Source organism: Apiospora aurea (genome assembly GCF_038362705.1).
Source record: "Apiospora aurea strain CBS 24483 chromosome Unknown utg000002l_segment0_segment0, whole genome shotgun sequence".
Lineage (NCBI taxonomy): Eukaryota > Fungi > Ascomycota > Sordariomycetes > Amphisphaeriales > Apiosporaceae > Apiospora > Apiospora aurea.
Window position 1 is genome coordinate 865,405 of NW_027117389.1, and position 16,197 is coordinate 881,601.

The 16,197-nt window shown below is 40.1% G+C and overlaps 5 protein-coding genes across 5 annotated transcripts; all 5 read right to left on the bottom strand.

Moving 5' to 3' along the window:
- Window positions 1–5,941: 5,941 nt before the first annotated feature.
- On the bottom strand, window positions 5,942–7,361 carry PG986_002669 (Formaldehyde dehydrogenase; the record flags this gene model as incomplete). Its single annotated transcript, XM_066838891.1, has 4 exons — window positions 5,942–6,057; window positions 6,115–6,184; window positions 6,242–7,286; window positions 7,342–7,361. The coding sequence occupies 4 exons, from the start codon at window positions 7,359–7,361 to the stop codon at window positions 5,942–5,944; spliced, it is 1,251 nt and encodes a 416-aa protein (XP_066703955.1).
- A 614-nt stretch (window positions 7,362–7,975) lies between these two features.
- PG986_002670 (uncharacterized protein) lies at window positions 7,976–8,431 on the bottom strand (the record flags this gene model as incomplete). Its single annotated transcript, XM_066838892.1, has 2 exons — window positions 7,976–8,302; window positions 8,381–8,431. The coding sequence occupies 2 exons, from the start codon at window positions 8,429–8,431 to the stop codon at window positions 7,976–7,978; spliced, it is 378 nt and encodes a 125-aa protein (XP_066703956.1).
- Window positions 8,432–11,077: 2,646 nt separating this feature from the next.
- Window positions 11,078–11,687, bottom strand: PG986_002671 (uncharacterized protein; the record flags this gene model as incomplete). Its single annotated transcript, XM_066838893.1, has 3 exons — window positions 11,078–11,366; window positions 11,427–11,450; window positions 11,665–11,687. 3 exons carry the CDS (start codon window positions 11,685–11,687, stop codon window positions 11,078–11,080), a joined length of 336 nt encoding a protein of 111 aa, XP_066703957.1.
- A 1,103-nt stretch (window positions 11,688–12,790) lies between these two features.
- Window positions 12,791–13,275, bottom strand: PG986_002672 (uncharacterized protein; the record flags this gene model as incomplete). Its single annotated transcript, XM_066838894.1, has 2 exons — window positions 12,791–13,005; window positions 13,146–13,275. The coding sequence occupies 2 exons, from the start codon at window positions 13,273–13,275 to the stop codon at window positions 12,791–12,793; spliced, it is 345 nt and encodes a 114-aa protein (XP_066703958.1).
- A 1,470-nt stretch (window positions 13,276–14,745) lies between these two features.
- On the bottom strand, window positions 14,746–16,047 carry PG986_002673 (uncharacterized protein; the record flags this gene model as incomplete). The annotated part of the gene is made up of 5 exons (XM_066838895.1): window positions 14,746–15,109; window positions 15,197–15,433; window positions 15,498–15,637; window positions 15,705–15,790; window positions 15,846–16,047. 5 exons carry the CDS (start codon window positions 16,045–16,047, stop codon window positions 14,746–14,748), a joined length of 1,029 nt encoding a protein of 342 aa, XP_066703959.1.
- Between the last annotated feature and the right edge of the window lie 150 nt (window positions 16,048–16,197).

The window sequence follows — 16,197 nt, forward strand, 5'->3', positions numbered from 1 at the left end:
TTTTAAAGTTATTTTTACTTGGTTTACGCTGGTTACGAATATAAAGGCGAAATACGGGATCGTTAACGAAAATATTTAAAATTTCAACGAGACCGGCTTTATAATAAATATAATCGGGTTAATATTTATCGTAATACGCGCCGAGCGGTATAAAAAAGCGAAGTCGGTTTAGCTTAGTAATTAAAAATAGGTAACGGCGATTAAATATATTAATTCGTAGGGCTAGTGTATTCCGTCGTTTTTAATTATTTAAGGTTAATATTATTTCGCGAATTAGTCCCGCGAAACCGATTTATTAGGCGATTAAGTAATTAAACCGATTTTTAATAATTAGACTAATAACGAAATAGGCTTAGACTAGATTAAATACTTTAATAAATATACTAGATTATAAATAAAGGGTTACTACCGCCTCTTAATTTTTAACGGCTACGAGAGCTATATTTCGGCCGAATTTAAAGTATATTGCTAGGATAACGATATTATTACTATTAATATACCTCTTTATTTATTGCACTTGTTCCAACTTTTCGATATAGTACTTTATTCGCCTTTAAAGCGTGCTTATTCGAAAGAAATTGAATTATTTATTAAGGCTTTTATAAACTATATTACTAAGCTCGAGTTCTTTATCGCTTTTAAAGCCGCGTATTTTATTGTTTTTACGGAAATTAATATTAAATCTAGATTTAACGTATTTAGTTTAATACCTTATAACCTTAACGAGGTAATTAATAAGCTAAATATACGTCTCTAAACACTTACACTTAACCTATTCCGTTTAAGGATAATTAATACCTACGACCTTTAAACGCCGTCTAACCCTTAATAAATAATTAAGTACTCTATTTATATTAAAAAAAGGGTGTTTATCTATTAAAAAAGCTCTTCGACGCCGATTTTAAATACGGTAAACTAAATAGCGAAGAGTATAATTAAAATAGCCTATAAAATAACCCTTATACGCGATAAGATATATATATTAAAAAAGGTTAATTTAGTATTTTTTAAGCGTTAAAAAACTAAAAAGTCGCGAGTTTAGCTTAAAAGAGCCTTTATTATTAAAGAATTTTAATAATTATAAGACGAAAAGGTAAAAAGGGAAGCGTTTAACGCCCGATAAAAATAAAAATAGGGGTTCGTCGAAACGGAGGGCGACCGGTAAAAGGCGCTGTAATGTTTACGGCGAAATAAGTTATAATGCGTAAATATATAAAAAAGGATATAAAATTAAGCGAAGAATCGGATAGCGAGTAGTTTTAATTAATTTTAAGCGTTATAATTAAATTAATTTATATAAAAAAGTCGAGAAGTAAAAAAAGTGCGTCGCTAAGTAATATGCGTCGCGTAGTAGTAAACTACGTTAATGTGTTTATTATATTAAAATTTATTACTTAAGGTATATTAATTAATTTATACTTATTAATATAACGTAATTTATTATTACGCGACGTATATTACTTAGCGACGCACTTAAATTTAATTCCAATATAATTAAATTTTAACGTATAATACTTTTATAATTATAATGCTTAATTAATTTTAAAAAATCGGATAATTTTAATAATTTAAACGATATAAAACGGATCGAATTAAATAAGTTAAAAAGTAATAGTAAAAGCTTATAATATACCCGAATTAATTTTACGTTATCGAATTTACGGCTAAACTTTAAGACATAAAATTTAATTAAAACGACGTAAAATAAATTTAATTAAAAAGGAAATACTTCGTAAATATATAATTAATTTAAATATTTAAGGGATACCTCTTAATTTCGTTAATATAAAAAATATAATTAATTTCTTTATCGCGTTACGTAACGGTGACCGCGTCGGTAAATATTAAGTTAAACTTTTTATCGATTATAACCCGAACTTTAAAATTAAAATAAATCGTCGGTACGATTATTAAAAAGCTTTTTATAAAAACTTTAAAGTTATTTCTATTTAACTTATATTAGTCGCGAATATAAAGGCGAAATACGGGATCGTTAATACAAATATTTAAAATTTTAACGAAACTAGCTTTATAATAAATATAATTAGGTTAATATTCGTCGTAATACGCGTCGAGCGGCGTAAAAAAGCGAAATCGGTCTAGCTTAATAATCGAGAATAAGTAACGGCGATTAAATATATTAATTTATAGGGTTAATATATTCCGCCGTTTTTAATCGTTAAAAATTAATATTACCTCGCGAACTAATTCCACGAAATTAATTTACCGGGCGATTAAGTAATTAAGCCGATTTTTAATAATTAGATTAATAACGAAATAAGCTTAAATTAAATTAAGTATTTTAATAAATATATTAAATCGTAAACGAAGGGTCGCTACCGTTTCCTAATTTTTAACGGTTATAAAAGCTATATTTCGGCCGAATTTAAGGTATATTACTAAAATAACGATATTATTATTATTAATATACCTCCTTATTTATTGTATTTACTTTAACCTCTTAATATAATACTTTATTCGCTTTTAAAGCGTATTTATTTAAAAAAAATCGAGTTATTTATTAAAGCTTTTATAAATTATATTATTAAACTCGAGTTTTTTATTACCTTTAAAGCTATATATTTTATTATTTTTATAAAAGTTAATATTAAATCTAGATTTAACGTATTTAATTTAATAATTTATAACCTTAACGAAGTAATTAACAAGTTAAATATATATCTTTAAACGCTTATACTTAACCTATTTAATTTAGGAATAGTTAATATTTATAACCTTTAAACGTTATTTAACCCTTAATAAATAATTAAATACTTTATTTATTAAAAAAACTCTTTAACGCCGATTTTAAATACGGTAAACTAAATAGCGAAAAGTATAATTAAAATAATTTATAAAATAACTTTTATATACGATAAAATATATATATTAAAGGAGGTTAATTTAACACTTTTTAAGCGCTAAAGAGCTAAAAAGTTACGAGTTTAGCTTAAAAAAGCCTTTATTATTAAAAAACTTTAATAACTATAAAACGAAAAAGTAAAAGAAAAAGCGTTTAACGTCCGATAAAAGTAAAAATAAAGGTTTATTAAAGCGGAAAGCGACCAATAAAAGGCGCTATAATATTTACGGCGAAATAAGTTATAATACGCGAATATATAAAAAAAAATATAAAATTAAGCGAAAAATCGAATAACGAATAGTTTTAATTAATTTTAAACGTTATAATTAAATTAATTTATATAAAAAGGTCGAGAAATAAAAAAGCTGCGTCGCTAAGTGATATACGTCGCGTAGTGGTAAACCACGTTATTTAAATAAATAAAATAAGTAGTATAAAATAACGCTAGCTATAGTTTTTATTAAAATTAGAAACAGGTTTGTTTTATAAAGGGAAAATATAATATCTCTATTTAACGTGATTTTAAATTTTATTAGTATTTTATTAGTGAATCTTTAAAAATATAGAATTTATTTCTAAGAAAATAAATTAAAGTATTAACGGTTTTTTAAAAAAATTTAAAGTTTACATTCTTATATAGTTATAAATTTAAGTTTATTATATACTTTTATATTAATTTTATATATTTTTTATATTTAATTAAAAAGTTTTAATAGTATAAGAAATATCTCGATTTAAGTGTAAAATAGCTTATACATTAAAGGGTGTAAACGTAAAGGGGTTTAACGGCTTATTTAATAAAAATAATTATTATTAGATAAATTTAATATTATAAATAGAATACTAACGTTAATTAAAAAGTTTAATTTAAAGTTTAAAGTTTAACTATATATTATATATTATATAAAGTATAATAAATAAAATCGAGTCGCGTAATCTTATTAAATCTTATTATTTTAAAAATATATAAATTATAAAACGTTTAAAATTTATATTTTAAATTAATAAGTTTTTTATTTAACCTTTAAATATTAAACGAACTCTTATAATAAACTTTAATAATTTAAAAAATTAAATACACTCGAGGAAAATCTTTAAATTATTCTATTAATTTTTAAAAATAACGTAATCCACGGTCCAATTAAATATACGGTTTAATTAAATACTTTCTTTTAATTCCGTACAACTCACATTTTATACCTTATACTTTTACCACTTATAATAATAAATTAATAGAAAGAGAACGATATATAATTAACGCTCTAAGCGTTTTAAAAAGACCCTAAATTACGTATATAAGCCGTAACGCGAATATATAATATCCCCCTATATAATTTTATATTATCGGCGTCGCGATAATATTTTATAACGAAATATATAATCGTTAACGTAAAAGCTTACGAATTTTAAAAAGTAATTAATCGTATAATATATAATTAATCTAAATTTATAATCGTTTTTACCTCGAATAAATAATATTAAAGATATAGCGAATCGATTATTTAACTTACACGACGCGGGACGCGTCGGCGTTAATTAAACCTTTAATTTCGTATAATAATACTTAAATCTCTAAATATATTTTAACTGAAAAATTAATTATTAAAGAATCCTTTACGAAAATCTTAACGCGTATCGTACGTAATTTACTTTTTATACGGAATATAATTAATAAATATAAAATTTAAAAAGAGGATATATATAATTTTAACAAAATTAAGTTTTTTATAAACTAAATTTTATTTAAAATAATCGTAATCACCTTTAATCGACATGGAAGGCTTAAAGTAATATAGTAAAGGAACCGGGAATAAATTATAATAATATAGGGCGTCGGATTACACGATTACACTATCCCTCCGTATATTATTTTTACCGGGAAAACATACCTCTTTTCTTAATACGAAAACAACCTATTATTAAAAGATTAAATAATCGTAATTATTAAAAATAACTAAACTATAAATAAAAGAAATAAGGACTAAATTCGATACTTTAATAAATACACGAAGTCTTATATAAAAAATACTTACCGCCTATTAATCCTTAATAGCTATAAAAGTTATTACTTAATAGTTTTTAAACTTTACTATAAAAAGAACTCGATTATTATACTCTATATACCTTCTTATTTATTATATAAACTTTAGCCTCTTAATATCAATTATTTTCGTACATTAAAAAGGGTATATAAGAAAGAAATTAAAGGTTTTATACGGGCGTATATTACTTATATCTTAAAGAAAGACTTCCTATTAATGTTTTTAAAATCATTCTAAGCGACTTTTACCGTTTTAAATATATAAAGAGGCTTTCGAAGGATAGGACTCGTCCCGTATAATTTAGAATATATTATTTTATAATTAAATATAAAGCTACGTACTTTAATACCTCCGGGGAAGTTTTCCGGCTTACTTATTCCTTAAGAATTAAAAACCTTAAATAACTTAATTAAAGCCTAATCTTAAACCGAATACATTCGAAACCGTATCGTACGGCATTAAAATAACTCTCTAACGTCGATTTTAATTAAACTTAACTAAATTACGAAAGGTATAACGTAAATAATATACCGGCTCGTTCTTTTAAAGGGTAAAGTAACCGCATTATAAAAAGCAAATAAAATACTTAACCGGCACCGCCGTATAAAAAAGAAACAGTTACAGGATAAAAGATTACTTCGTATATAAATTAAAGAAAACCTATAATCTTAAAGGGACATTAATAAACAGTTATAAGATAAATCACGCCGGAATAATAATTATATAAAAAGGCTTAAGACACGCCCGCGACGCTATAGAATTTACAGGGAACCCGGGCATAATATACGCACCTATTAAAATAATATAAAAATATTTAAAGAGAAGGATTCCAATTAATTTTAATATATTAAATACGTTATAATAAAATAAATTTATATTTTATTATATAAAGCCTTAAAAAGTATTCAATTAGACCGTATATTCAATTAGACCGTAGATTACGTTATATATAATATAAGTTAAAAGTCGGTTAAAGAGATAAACTTTTACTCTACATGCATCGGTAGCTAAATTCACAACACGTTCCTCGCAGAGCTTACACTGGCTGATTTAGTTCCCGGCCGTATGGCGTGACCATGATGGACTTTAAGCCTCCCGGTACTTCATGGTTGTACTGCTTCTCATATTCCTTTGGAATATTCTCGAAATCGTCTGAATGACATGGTCGTCAGAACTTGATGGCGTCAGTCTGGAGAATAGCCTACTTACCGATATAGGTGAAAACGAAAGAGGGATCGTACTTGCCCTCCTTCACCAAGTTCAGAAGATATGGGTAATACTGGAAGAGTTAGCAGGCTAATCACTGGCGCCCAGGATAGATGGAGCGATAGCGTACTTTCTGCGCCATCAGCTGTCCACCACGGAGGGTGATGGTCTTCTCCATCAACATGCCGATAGGGAAATTGTTGGTGTTGAAGAAGAAATCTCCAATCAAGGCCATGTTGCCTCCCTTGCGCGTAGCCCTGATGATCTCGCTGACGGTATCAGAGCTGTCACCCTCCAGCCCGGTCGCTCTCAGGACCTTGTGCTTGACCGAGTTGGGGAAGCGGAAGCCGGCTGCTTCGATGCCGCGATCGAGGCCGTGCGGCTCGATGGACAGGATGTAATCGTCTGGCTTGACCCGGCTAGCATCCACGGGGATCATGCCAAACGACTCGGCAATCGCCAGCCGCTGGGGATCCTTGTCGACCGCGTACACCTTGCTGGCGCCGCGGACCTCCTTGGACAGCTTCTGGATCGAGAGGCCGATCGGGCCGCAGCCCCAGACGCCGACGACGTCCCCTTTGCGCACTTCTGCAAGCTCCACGCCGTGCCAGGCCGTGTCGGTGACGTCGGCCAGGGCAAGAGCCTTCCTCGCAGGCAGGTCCTCGGGACAATGCAACAGCACCAGGTCGGCATTGGGCACGCGGCAGTATTCGGCCTGGTTGCCCGGATAGCCGCCAGTGATGTGCGAGTAGCCGAAGATTCCAGACAAGCGGTGGCCGTACAGGTCTTCCATCTCCTTGGAAGGGTTCGTTTTGTCGCAAAGGGAGTATTCCTCCTTCTCGCAGTAAAAACACTCACCACAGGCGATGACCGGAAGGATGATGACACGGTCCCCGGCTTTGAAGCCATGGACGGCGTGTCCCACCTCCTCGACGTATCCGATCGCTTCATGGCCTAGAATGTCTCCGGATTGCATATACTTGTCCATCTCACCGCCGTACATATGCAGGTCTGAACCACAGATGCAACAGTGTGTGATACGAACAATGGCATCTTTCGGTGCCGTGATGGTTGGCTTGGGGACCTCGCCGATCTTGACTGTTTTTGAACCCATCCACTGGGTTGCTTTCATCTTCTCTGTCGGATGCGGCTTGTAGTCCGTCTTATGGACGGGGCTGGAACCTGGTCAGTATCGTGAGAAAGCAATGGTCAATGCATGGAATGACTGACGGTGCGACTTTGTACGACATGGTCAAGGGAAATGGAATGCCTGATTGGGATATGTTTGTGACTTGAAGCGACGTGGGTCTTGGGAGCAGAGCTTGGTATCGGGGAAGCAACAAGTGAATTGCGTAAACCGATGCGACATATATATAGAATGTTCTGCGAGGTTGATGACTTCGGGAAATCCTCATGATGGCCGCTTTTGCTTCTAGAAAAGAAGCCGGAGAAAAGAAGCCGGCAGCTATCCACTATGTGCAAATCACTTTGATGTAATTTTGATGCCTTGGGGAAATCATCACCATGACAGCCTGTGCATCTTCACAGGAACCCGGCAACCGTTCGCGTTGTGTAAATCTGGATAACATACAAACCTTAAGGAGAGACTCCCCACAAGTACTGACGCACCAAGTACGGTTGGTAACTGGAAGCCATGGTTGTGCACATCACATGATGCGTGCGAGGGATCCTCGTTGTTAGGAAGCAGAACGTCTGGCCAGACGAGAGTGGCCATCTCCAGCCGGGATCAAGTGGGATTGGCGCCTGGACTTCGCCCAGGACGAAGAAACGGGGTAGTGACGAGCCCATGGGATTCGGCTGGTGGTCGCTTTGTGTCATGGGGGTTTTTGTGCATTGCTGCAGTTCATCTGCTGGTGGCAAAGACCCAATGGCATCCCTGTAGCTCCGTGGCAGAGTGCTGGTCTACCCTAGGGAACCCTTGTTTGAAGCCGTTGGCTTCACCCCAGTTGAGGTACTTGAATAAGTACAGCATGGTGATGCCCAACAGCGGAAGCGCGCCTTGATCGTAGCGGAAGACCTGGGGCACGTGGTCCTGCACCTCGTACTTGATGACAGAATCACCAAAAGAAAGCAGTCTGAAGTGCTGTGTGGGTGAAGGTGACAACTCGGCCGTCGACGGGAGTGCCCGTCGAGGGGCCGACACACGCTTCGGCGTGGCCACCGAGGATCGCTTGCTTTTAAATGATTATGACGGTTTGGCCGCGGTCTCTCATGCGCATCCAACTGTAATAGACTCCAGACAACCCACCCCGACGATGACGACATCTTCACGGTTGGCGTCACGCGAGTGTCTTGGCATGATGTCGAAATATCGATGCTCTCTGTTCACCAGAAACGCTGGGAGCGAGTACATGGACAAATGCCAGGTCATCCCTGTGAGATTTTGAGGCATCTCAACCGATGCGTGCAGATGCGCTGAACGTGCAATGACATCAACTCATGGCGCGCCAAGTCGGACTGGCTCACTCGGGTAGGCGCAGAGTCTCCAGTGCGCACGAGTATTATGAATATGAATTGGATTCGATCTCCAAGGAAGTAGGCCAGTCGCCTAAGCTCGAAATGTCAAACTCGGGACATTCCAGAACTGTATCGGCCAGCGGAAGCGCCAATAGTCTAGCAAGGTCTGCGTCCGACAACTCAGCTGTCAACGACGCTGAGTCAGGGGCCATTGGCATTTCCTCTCCGCTTCATCAGCTCGTAAGGGCTCCATTAAAGGTGACCACTCCAGAAGCTGGGCAGAGTAAGACAGCGCGCCATGGGCTTGTCGCCGCAAATAAACCCCTGGTGTCGCGCTGGTGACCTCTTTAAACGTGCGGTGAAAGTGCCACTTGGAAAGGCCGACCTGCTCTGCCATCTGTTTTAAGCAGCCCTTGTTGGTCGAGAGAGGCGGAGTCGCATCTCCATGTCCAGCGGCCGCCCGCGGCAACCCCTGTTCTACCATAGCCCGCACCCGCCTTAACGCCTTACTTTCCGGCATGCGCCCGACCGCATCCGGCTTACATCGTTTATAGGGGCGATATTCCGCCCGTTCGGCTTCGTTAGCGGTATCGTAGAAAGTTTTAAAGAATATAAAGTATAATAATTACAGAGCTTTTTAATATTATATATTTAATTTTTTAATCGAGTAAATAATTTAATAATTATAAGCTTAGTATACGTATAATTATTTAAAAGAGACGTATTTATTTTAAAAAAAATAAAACCTTAAAAATACGAGTTAAATAACGAGAAATTATAAATTTAATTTATAAAAAAGCGATTTATAAATAACTCGGTTTTCGTAAAAATAATTATAAACGGTAAAATATTTAGTTTATTACTTTAAAAATAAATATTAATCACGTAATTAAGCTTTATTAAAGCCGATACACGTGGTTTAATTAATTAATATTATTAAAGCTTTATTAAACTCGATGCGATAATTTATACTATATTATACTTTACCTTTCGTATCGCATTAAAATTAACCTTTTTTCCTCCTTTTTTCTTTAACTTAATATATTTTAATTTCACTTAATTAATTAATTTCGTATATATTTCTAATATCGCTATATAATTATATTTAAATGAAAAGGTATATTATAATAAAGTTAAAAATTAAAAAACTTAGTATAACTTAAAGCGGCGAGATTATAAGTAACTTTAAAAAGTATATCATTAAAAACTTAACGCTTAATACTATAACATAGCTAAATTAAAAATATATACTCTTTTTTATTATTTACGTTTACTTAATATTTTTATACTAAATTATAATAATATAAAAAGCCGCGTATTACTTTATTCCTTATATAAAGTTAATTAGTATTAACTACGGCTCCTCCCGAATAAATTATATGTTTTTAATATTAAAAAATATAAAGTATAATAATTAAAAAGCTTTTTAATATTATATATTTTACTTTTTTAATAAAGTAGATAATTTAATAAAAAATAATATTAATTTATTAAATAAACCGCGTTTTATATATAAGCTAGTAATAAATACTAATTATATATTAAACTATTAATTAATTTATTATATTAAGTTAAATCTTGTAGATTTATTTTAAATTATTTATAATATATTACTTTATTAAATTACATTTAAATTAAACCTTTGATAAAATATATTTATTTTCTTTTAATAAAATTAATATATATTTACTTAATAAAGTAAAAGAAATAAAAGTTTATTTACCTTTATAATATTATATATTATATAAGAATTTATTTTATAATTAATATTAATTTAATAATTATATTTTATATATTACCTATTTAAAGTAATTAAAATAATTTTAAAGAAACAAAAAATATTATTAAACATATATTACTTTAAATAGTAAATTATAAATTATAGTTTCACTAATAATGCTATAATTATAGTATTTCTTAAATAGCCCCTTTGTTTAAAAGTGCTCGAATCATTAGGCTGCTTTAAGCACCATGCAATTCGGACTAAAACATGCGAATCATTTGTCCTATGCGCCAAAACTCCATTTCATGTTCTTTGTAAGCGTAGCACTAGTAGCTTCACCATGATTCCTCTCAGGTACACTAAAGTCAAAGTCTGCTATAGCCTTAGTTCTGGCGACAGCTGGGTCTTGGTTACCTTACTTCGGAGGACGCGCAGCAACTGCGGCCATGAGCTACGGGGTGATGGCTCAGGTGCCAGTGGATGGAAAAGACTGATATATAGCAACCGCCAGCCCCCTCTCGAGATCAGCTTTCCTCCTGTATTTGTATTGAGCTTATGATACTCAAACCAAGAAATGCACGACACCCCCACTCATACACGCACACCAGGGAAGGCTCTGACTCGGCAGAAGCCATATCAGTCACCATGGCGGAGAACAATGCTTCCAAGGGGGATCTTTCTGCCTTACTACCCTCTTTCTCTACACCCGGAACCCGTTCTGATGCACCCCATCCCAATCATCAGTCGTCTACCTTCCGGGCTCCATCAACCACTCCTTCGGAGTCCGACGAGCTCCTTGTCCACGCGGCGGACCACGACGTAGTACGCAAACATGTCCTGCAGGACGTGGAGGCGGCCACCGACCAGGACTTTGAGATGGAGAATGCTGGCGTCGATGAAGACGCAGAGCTGTCTGCCATGATCAATGTCCGGAGCCATGACAGCATCGAAGTTGACGAGGAACGCCTCGGTGAAGATTGTGAGGTGAGTCAACCGCAAACGATCGACAGCGCGATTGTTTGTATGTGGGCAATGTGGCATGAAATTCTGCAACCTAGGACGCAGGTCTCTACATGCAAACCCTGCGATTGTCCCTGCTACCACGCCGACATACTGTATGACGCAAGTGTCAACGGGTCTAGTCTATGTGTCAAAGTCCAGAAATGGTATAATAATAGAATAGTAGCATGTAACAGACTCCCATCCCCGAAGAGACCGAGGCCCTTTCGGAAGCTAAAGGTCTCGTGCTCCCCCGAGACATCGAAAACTTCAACTCCGCGCTCCAAAGTTGCATGTGGATCCTACTTGCTGCGCAGACAGAAGTCGATCATCAGAAGCAGCTGTCTGAGTACCTGGAATTGGCCCGATACAGCATTGTGGGTATGTCTCATCCTATGGACTTGTTACTAGGCGGAGACGTCCGAGGCATCGCCGACCCCATCTTTCAGTCCCGACAGACCGAAGCCGCCCCCATCTACCTTACGGCCCAAAAGTACTACACGGACTGCAAACGCGAGGCGACGATGCTCCGTCACAGGGGCGATGTACCCAGCGGCCCTACTCGCGGCGGGATCCCGGAGTGGCTGCTGGCAAAGCTGAAGAGGAACGGGGGGCTCCGGGATCTCGACGACAAAGGATCCCGCCTCCAGCGCTGGGAAAAGATGCGGAAATGGATACTAGCCCGCGCCCCGTGGACGCCCAACGGACGACGAGCCCCGCCTCCGTCGAAGAGCTGCCTGAACCGCCGCCAGCATCGCCTTTGGCGGGCTTGCACTCCCAGGACTGGTTGGGTGCAGCAGTTACGACGGTGCCAACATTTCCGCATGTTGTACCTGAGACTGGACTGTGGCCCATTGGAAGCAGCGGACCGGATGAATACGCGACGTGTGCGACTCTAGACTCAGCAGGCTCGACAGGACAGATTCACAGGAGCAGATGCATCGTACGTTTGAGCCTTGTATGGGAGCTGCTGGTAATGACGTGGCGTGGTTGAGCGGAAGAGAGATGGAAGAAACCACACGGGGTCCTGTGGGACATTTCTCCAACGGGGTACTAACAGGGAAACTATCATGCGATTGAAGCTACCTTAGTTGAAGGTATGTAGCAGTTGCTAGGTGTTGGAGGCGGTGCTATGCCCTGGCACTGGCTGGAGCTGCTTCCTTGAAGCCATGTCTACCTACATATCACGGGGCAATGGATGTCTTGGCTGCGAGGGTATGTAGATAGGAAGAAAGATCTGGCACTACCACTGCTGTACTTCGTAATGTTTCTCATTCTATAGCAACAGGCGCTCGTTGCTTGGGGCTACTATTGCTGATCTTCTAGCGCGAGTTCAGCAAAGTCATCAAGGAGTTCGTTCATGTCCACAGCAGGCGCGTCGTCGTCGTCGTCGCCCTCCGTCTCCGCTATGCTCATCTCGTCTGCCTGCTTCCGTCTCTGCTCCACACGATATCTGTCCCACTTCCTCCATACCCTTTTCTACTCCTTGGGGCAGCCGGTCGTGATGGTGGTGACCTGGGTCCGGTGCGGGCACTCCGGGCACGGCGACGGGCACGGCGTGGTGACGACCGTGGTCGGCGTGGTGGGGCAGCAGTCCGTCTTGCAGGGGACCTTGACCGTCGACTCCGCGACGAAGAGCGGGCAGAAGACGGGCCTCGTGCGCGGGGGGCACTCGAGCCGCTCGCAGCCGCCGACTGTGGTCGCACAATTGTCAGTAATATTACAAGGAACAAACAGCGAAGGCGGCGTTGGCAACTTCAGAAAGGCCATAATCATCCGTAAAAGAAGGTATGCATGCTGAGCTTGATAGAAGTGAAAGATGGGGAAGACGTACTGCGGGTAGTGTAGGCCGTGGCCGTGTAGCAGCTGTGGGTTACGATGGCATTCCGGCGCGTCGTCGTGCAAGAGGCCGGAATGGTCTGGGTGGGCTTGACGGCGGCATCTTCCGCGTAGCTATGGTCCATTTAGTGTCCGAGCTCTAGTGTCTCAATCGAGTAGAACCGGAAAGGGGGGAAGGGGTGCTTACGTAAAGGCGGAGCCAAACAGGGAGAGAAAGGGCGATGGTGAAGGGACGCATGTTGATTGCGTATAGGGAGGTAAGTAGGTATCTTGATGGCAAGTAATCGTGAGTGGCAATGTAGATCCGGAATAGTATAGGCGTTGGGAAAGACGATTCGGTATGCGAGATGATGATCGGAAACTCTTGGCAGACGTTTGCCCTGGTCTTTATACTGTCTTGCTGCCGCTGATGCTGCACGCATAGCCGCCAATCAGAATGGGTGTGTGTATTAGAGCGAAGATCGGCACGACGCCGCCACAGGCGAACACCCATACGAGAAAAGCACCGTAGAAAGCCACCGGGCGGTGTGCACAGCTTCTGTCGTGTTTGTTGCCTCATGGCGTCCGCGAGCGTCCCGAGGTTTCCGTGCAAATGACGTAGAGACCTTGCATTCCAGTGCTGTGTGGCTGCTTATGAGGCGGCCTAGCGGATCAGGCATTCCCTACTCGACATATCAGGGTGCGGCAGGCTCGTGATTAAGCTTTCCCGGTAAGGGGGAATCTATCCATAAGCAAAGAACAAGCTTCAGGTGGCCGGTGTGGCTTCAGGGATGCCTCCTCGAAAAATGAAGCTGCCTCCTGGCTAGCCGAACCTAATAAGCCGACTCTCACCACACCCTCGGGTCGCACATACTCCTATTCCCGAAAGTGGGCGGCAACAAATATGCCTTCATCTGAAGCCATGCATGGAGGATCGTTTCAGCTACAGCGGCCTACGTGCAGCTTAAATATCTAGGACGAAAAGAAGCATGTTTTGTTTGTTGGACTGCTCCCCCTATCTGGTCCCTGAACACCTTTACAGCGAGAGAGGGTCTTGGAGTGGCCGAAAAATTCCTCAAAAACGACGCCAGTAGCTTCCACAAGTACAATGATCCCTTGCTGCCGTTTGATACCCCGATGGACGAGAACCACCATTCTTTTTTCGCCTTAGCCGTCGGCACACAGGTTCCGTCTTGACCGTCTTATACAGCAACCGCCATGTCCCCAGATGTTTACACGCTACTGGTGAGCTGGCTAAAAGGTTACTATCATTACCGAGACGGCAGAGAGGGACCACTGGGTTCCTTCCGTGCACCTTTGACTCTTATTTAAAATATCTCCTTGAAGCTGTTCTTGGTATTTCTTCGGGTTCCCCCAAAATGCAATTGTGTGCTGGCCTGCTCTTCCGGGCCTCAAGGGCGTTCTGGGGGCTGAACCCCTTGCCTGGAAAATACTTTCATATAAGGAAATGCCCAAGACGTGTTGGTGTGTGTGTGTGTTCTCTCCCATGCAGAGCGATCGACTTAGAGCTTTCTAGCAACTCCCCGCTGGGACATCATATCGTACAACTAGATAGGAACTCGATTCTTCCTCCTGTTTTCATCCCTATTGCCCCATCAGCCGCGTCCAATGTCCGACTTGCTATCCCATCCATGATGCTGCACGGTCCAAGACGTCTTGACCGTGATGGCGCTGAGCTCGTGCTGCCCCACGGCCTCGCAGCTGTTGTTCTTCGCGTGCAGGCAGCTGGCCGACACGACCGACGACTCGGGGCCCGAAAGCTTCAGGGTGCCCGTGTGTCTTCGGTCCCCGTAGCTGGCCCGCCGGAAGAGCGGCCGCAGCACCGGCACGCAGCCGAGCGCGATGTCCATGGCCGGCTCCACGAAGGCGACGAGCATCAGCGGCAGCGCGTTGTAGGTCGAGTCGGACGGGTCGTAGGAGGCGATCATGCTGATGTAGACGGCTCCGGCGATACATGTGCTGTTAGAAGAGCCAGTTAGTCAATCACTTCGTTAAACCAATATTTGTAAAGTGATTTTATAGGCGTTTATGCATAAGAGACCTTACAGAAATCCGAGGCTGAAGGCTCCGATCAGATAAATCCTCATGTTCCGGTCTAGCTGGAGCTTCCACACGTGAGGTATAGGCAGCACCAGTGTGACCACGCTGGTGGCAATGCTTATGCCGGCATTGGCTGTCCAGAGGGCAGGGTAGTCTCCGCACATGCCGCCTAGAATGGTCTTGTCCCAGTAATACGCGACGGGTTGGCAGACAGATATGGAGCCTATTACCATGATGGTGGTACTTGAGGTGCGAAGTGGTCAGCCTTATACCGGCATTAAGCGGTCGGGTTCAGCATGCGACCTACCAGAAGGCGGCTACCACCATCGTGATTTTGGCAACGATGACAAAAGGCCGCATGGTGAAGATCTTGGTGTAGAGAGTCAAGATGGCGGCTTTGGTCAGAGTCAGGTTGAAGCACCACAACATCTGCATGGCGAGTAGATACTAGAGTCGTCGTTCAAGTCAGCAATAAGGAAAGGACAGCCTAACGAAGACGGGGCCCTTGGCTAACCTTTGTAAATATTTCGGATGGCGGGAGAACATGAAACCGGTTCGCGATTTCGTCGACATGGTAGCCCATACCCCCGACGACTACGGCTGCGCCAACAATCAATACCACAAGACCAGTCGATCAAGGCAGAATAAGACGAACCTAAGATACTCACGACCTGGTAGGTCACGAGAACTATACACGAAGAAACCATGAGCATGTCGTCGGAGCCGAGCTTTCTGTTGGCGACACGGCGGGCGAGGAGGCGTAGTCCCACAGCTACGATCGCCATCGCGGTGAAGAGCACCGACCAGATGACGAACAGTAACTGAGGGTCAGTTTCGATGGGGAACATGAAAGCCATCGTTCGCTGCTGCTGCTGCTGCTATTGCTGCTGCTCTATCGAGGCGATGTGACATGAAGAGCCTCGTCCGGCCTCATGAGTACCTAAATAAGGCAGGAAGGCTTGGCTAAGGCGACCAGGTGAACCGTGATGTAACAACAAGCCCAAGGA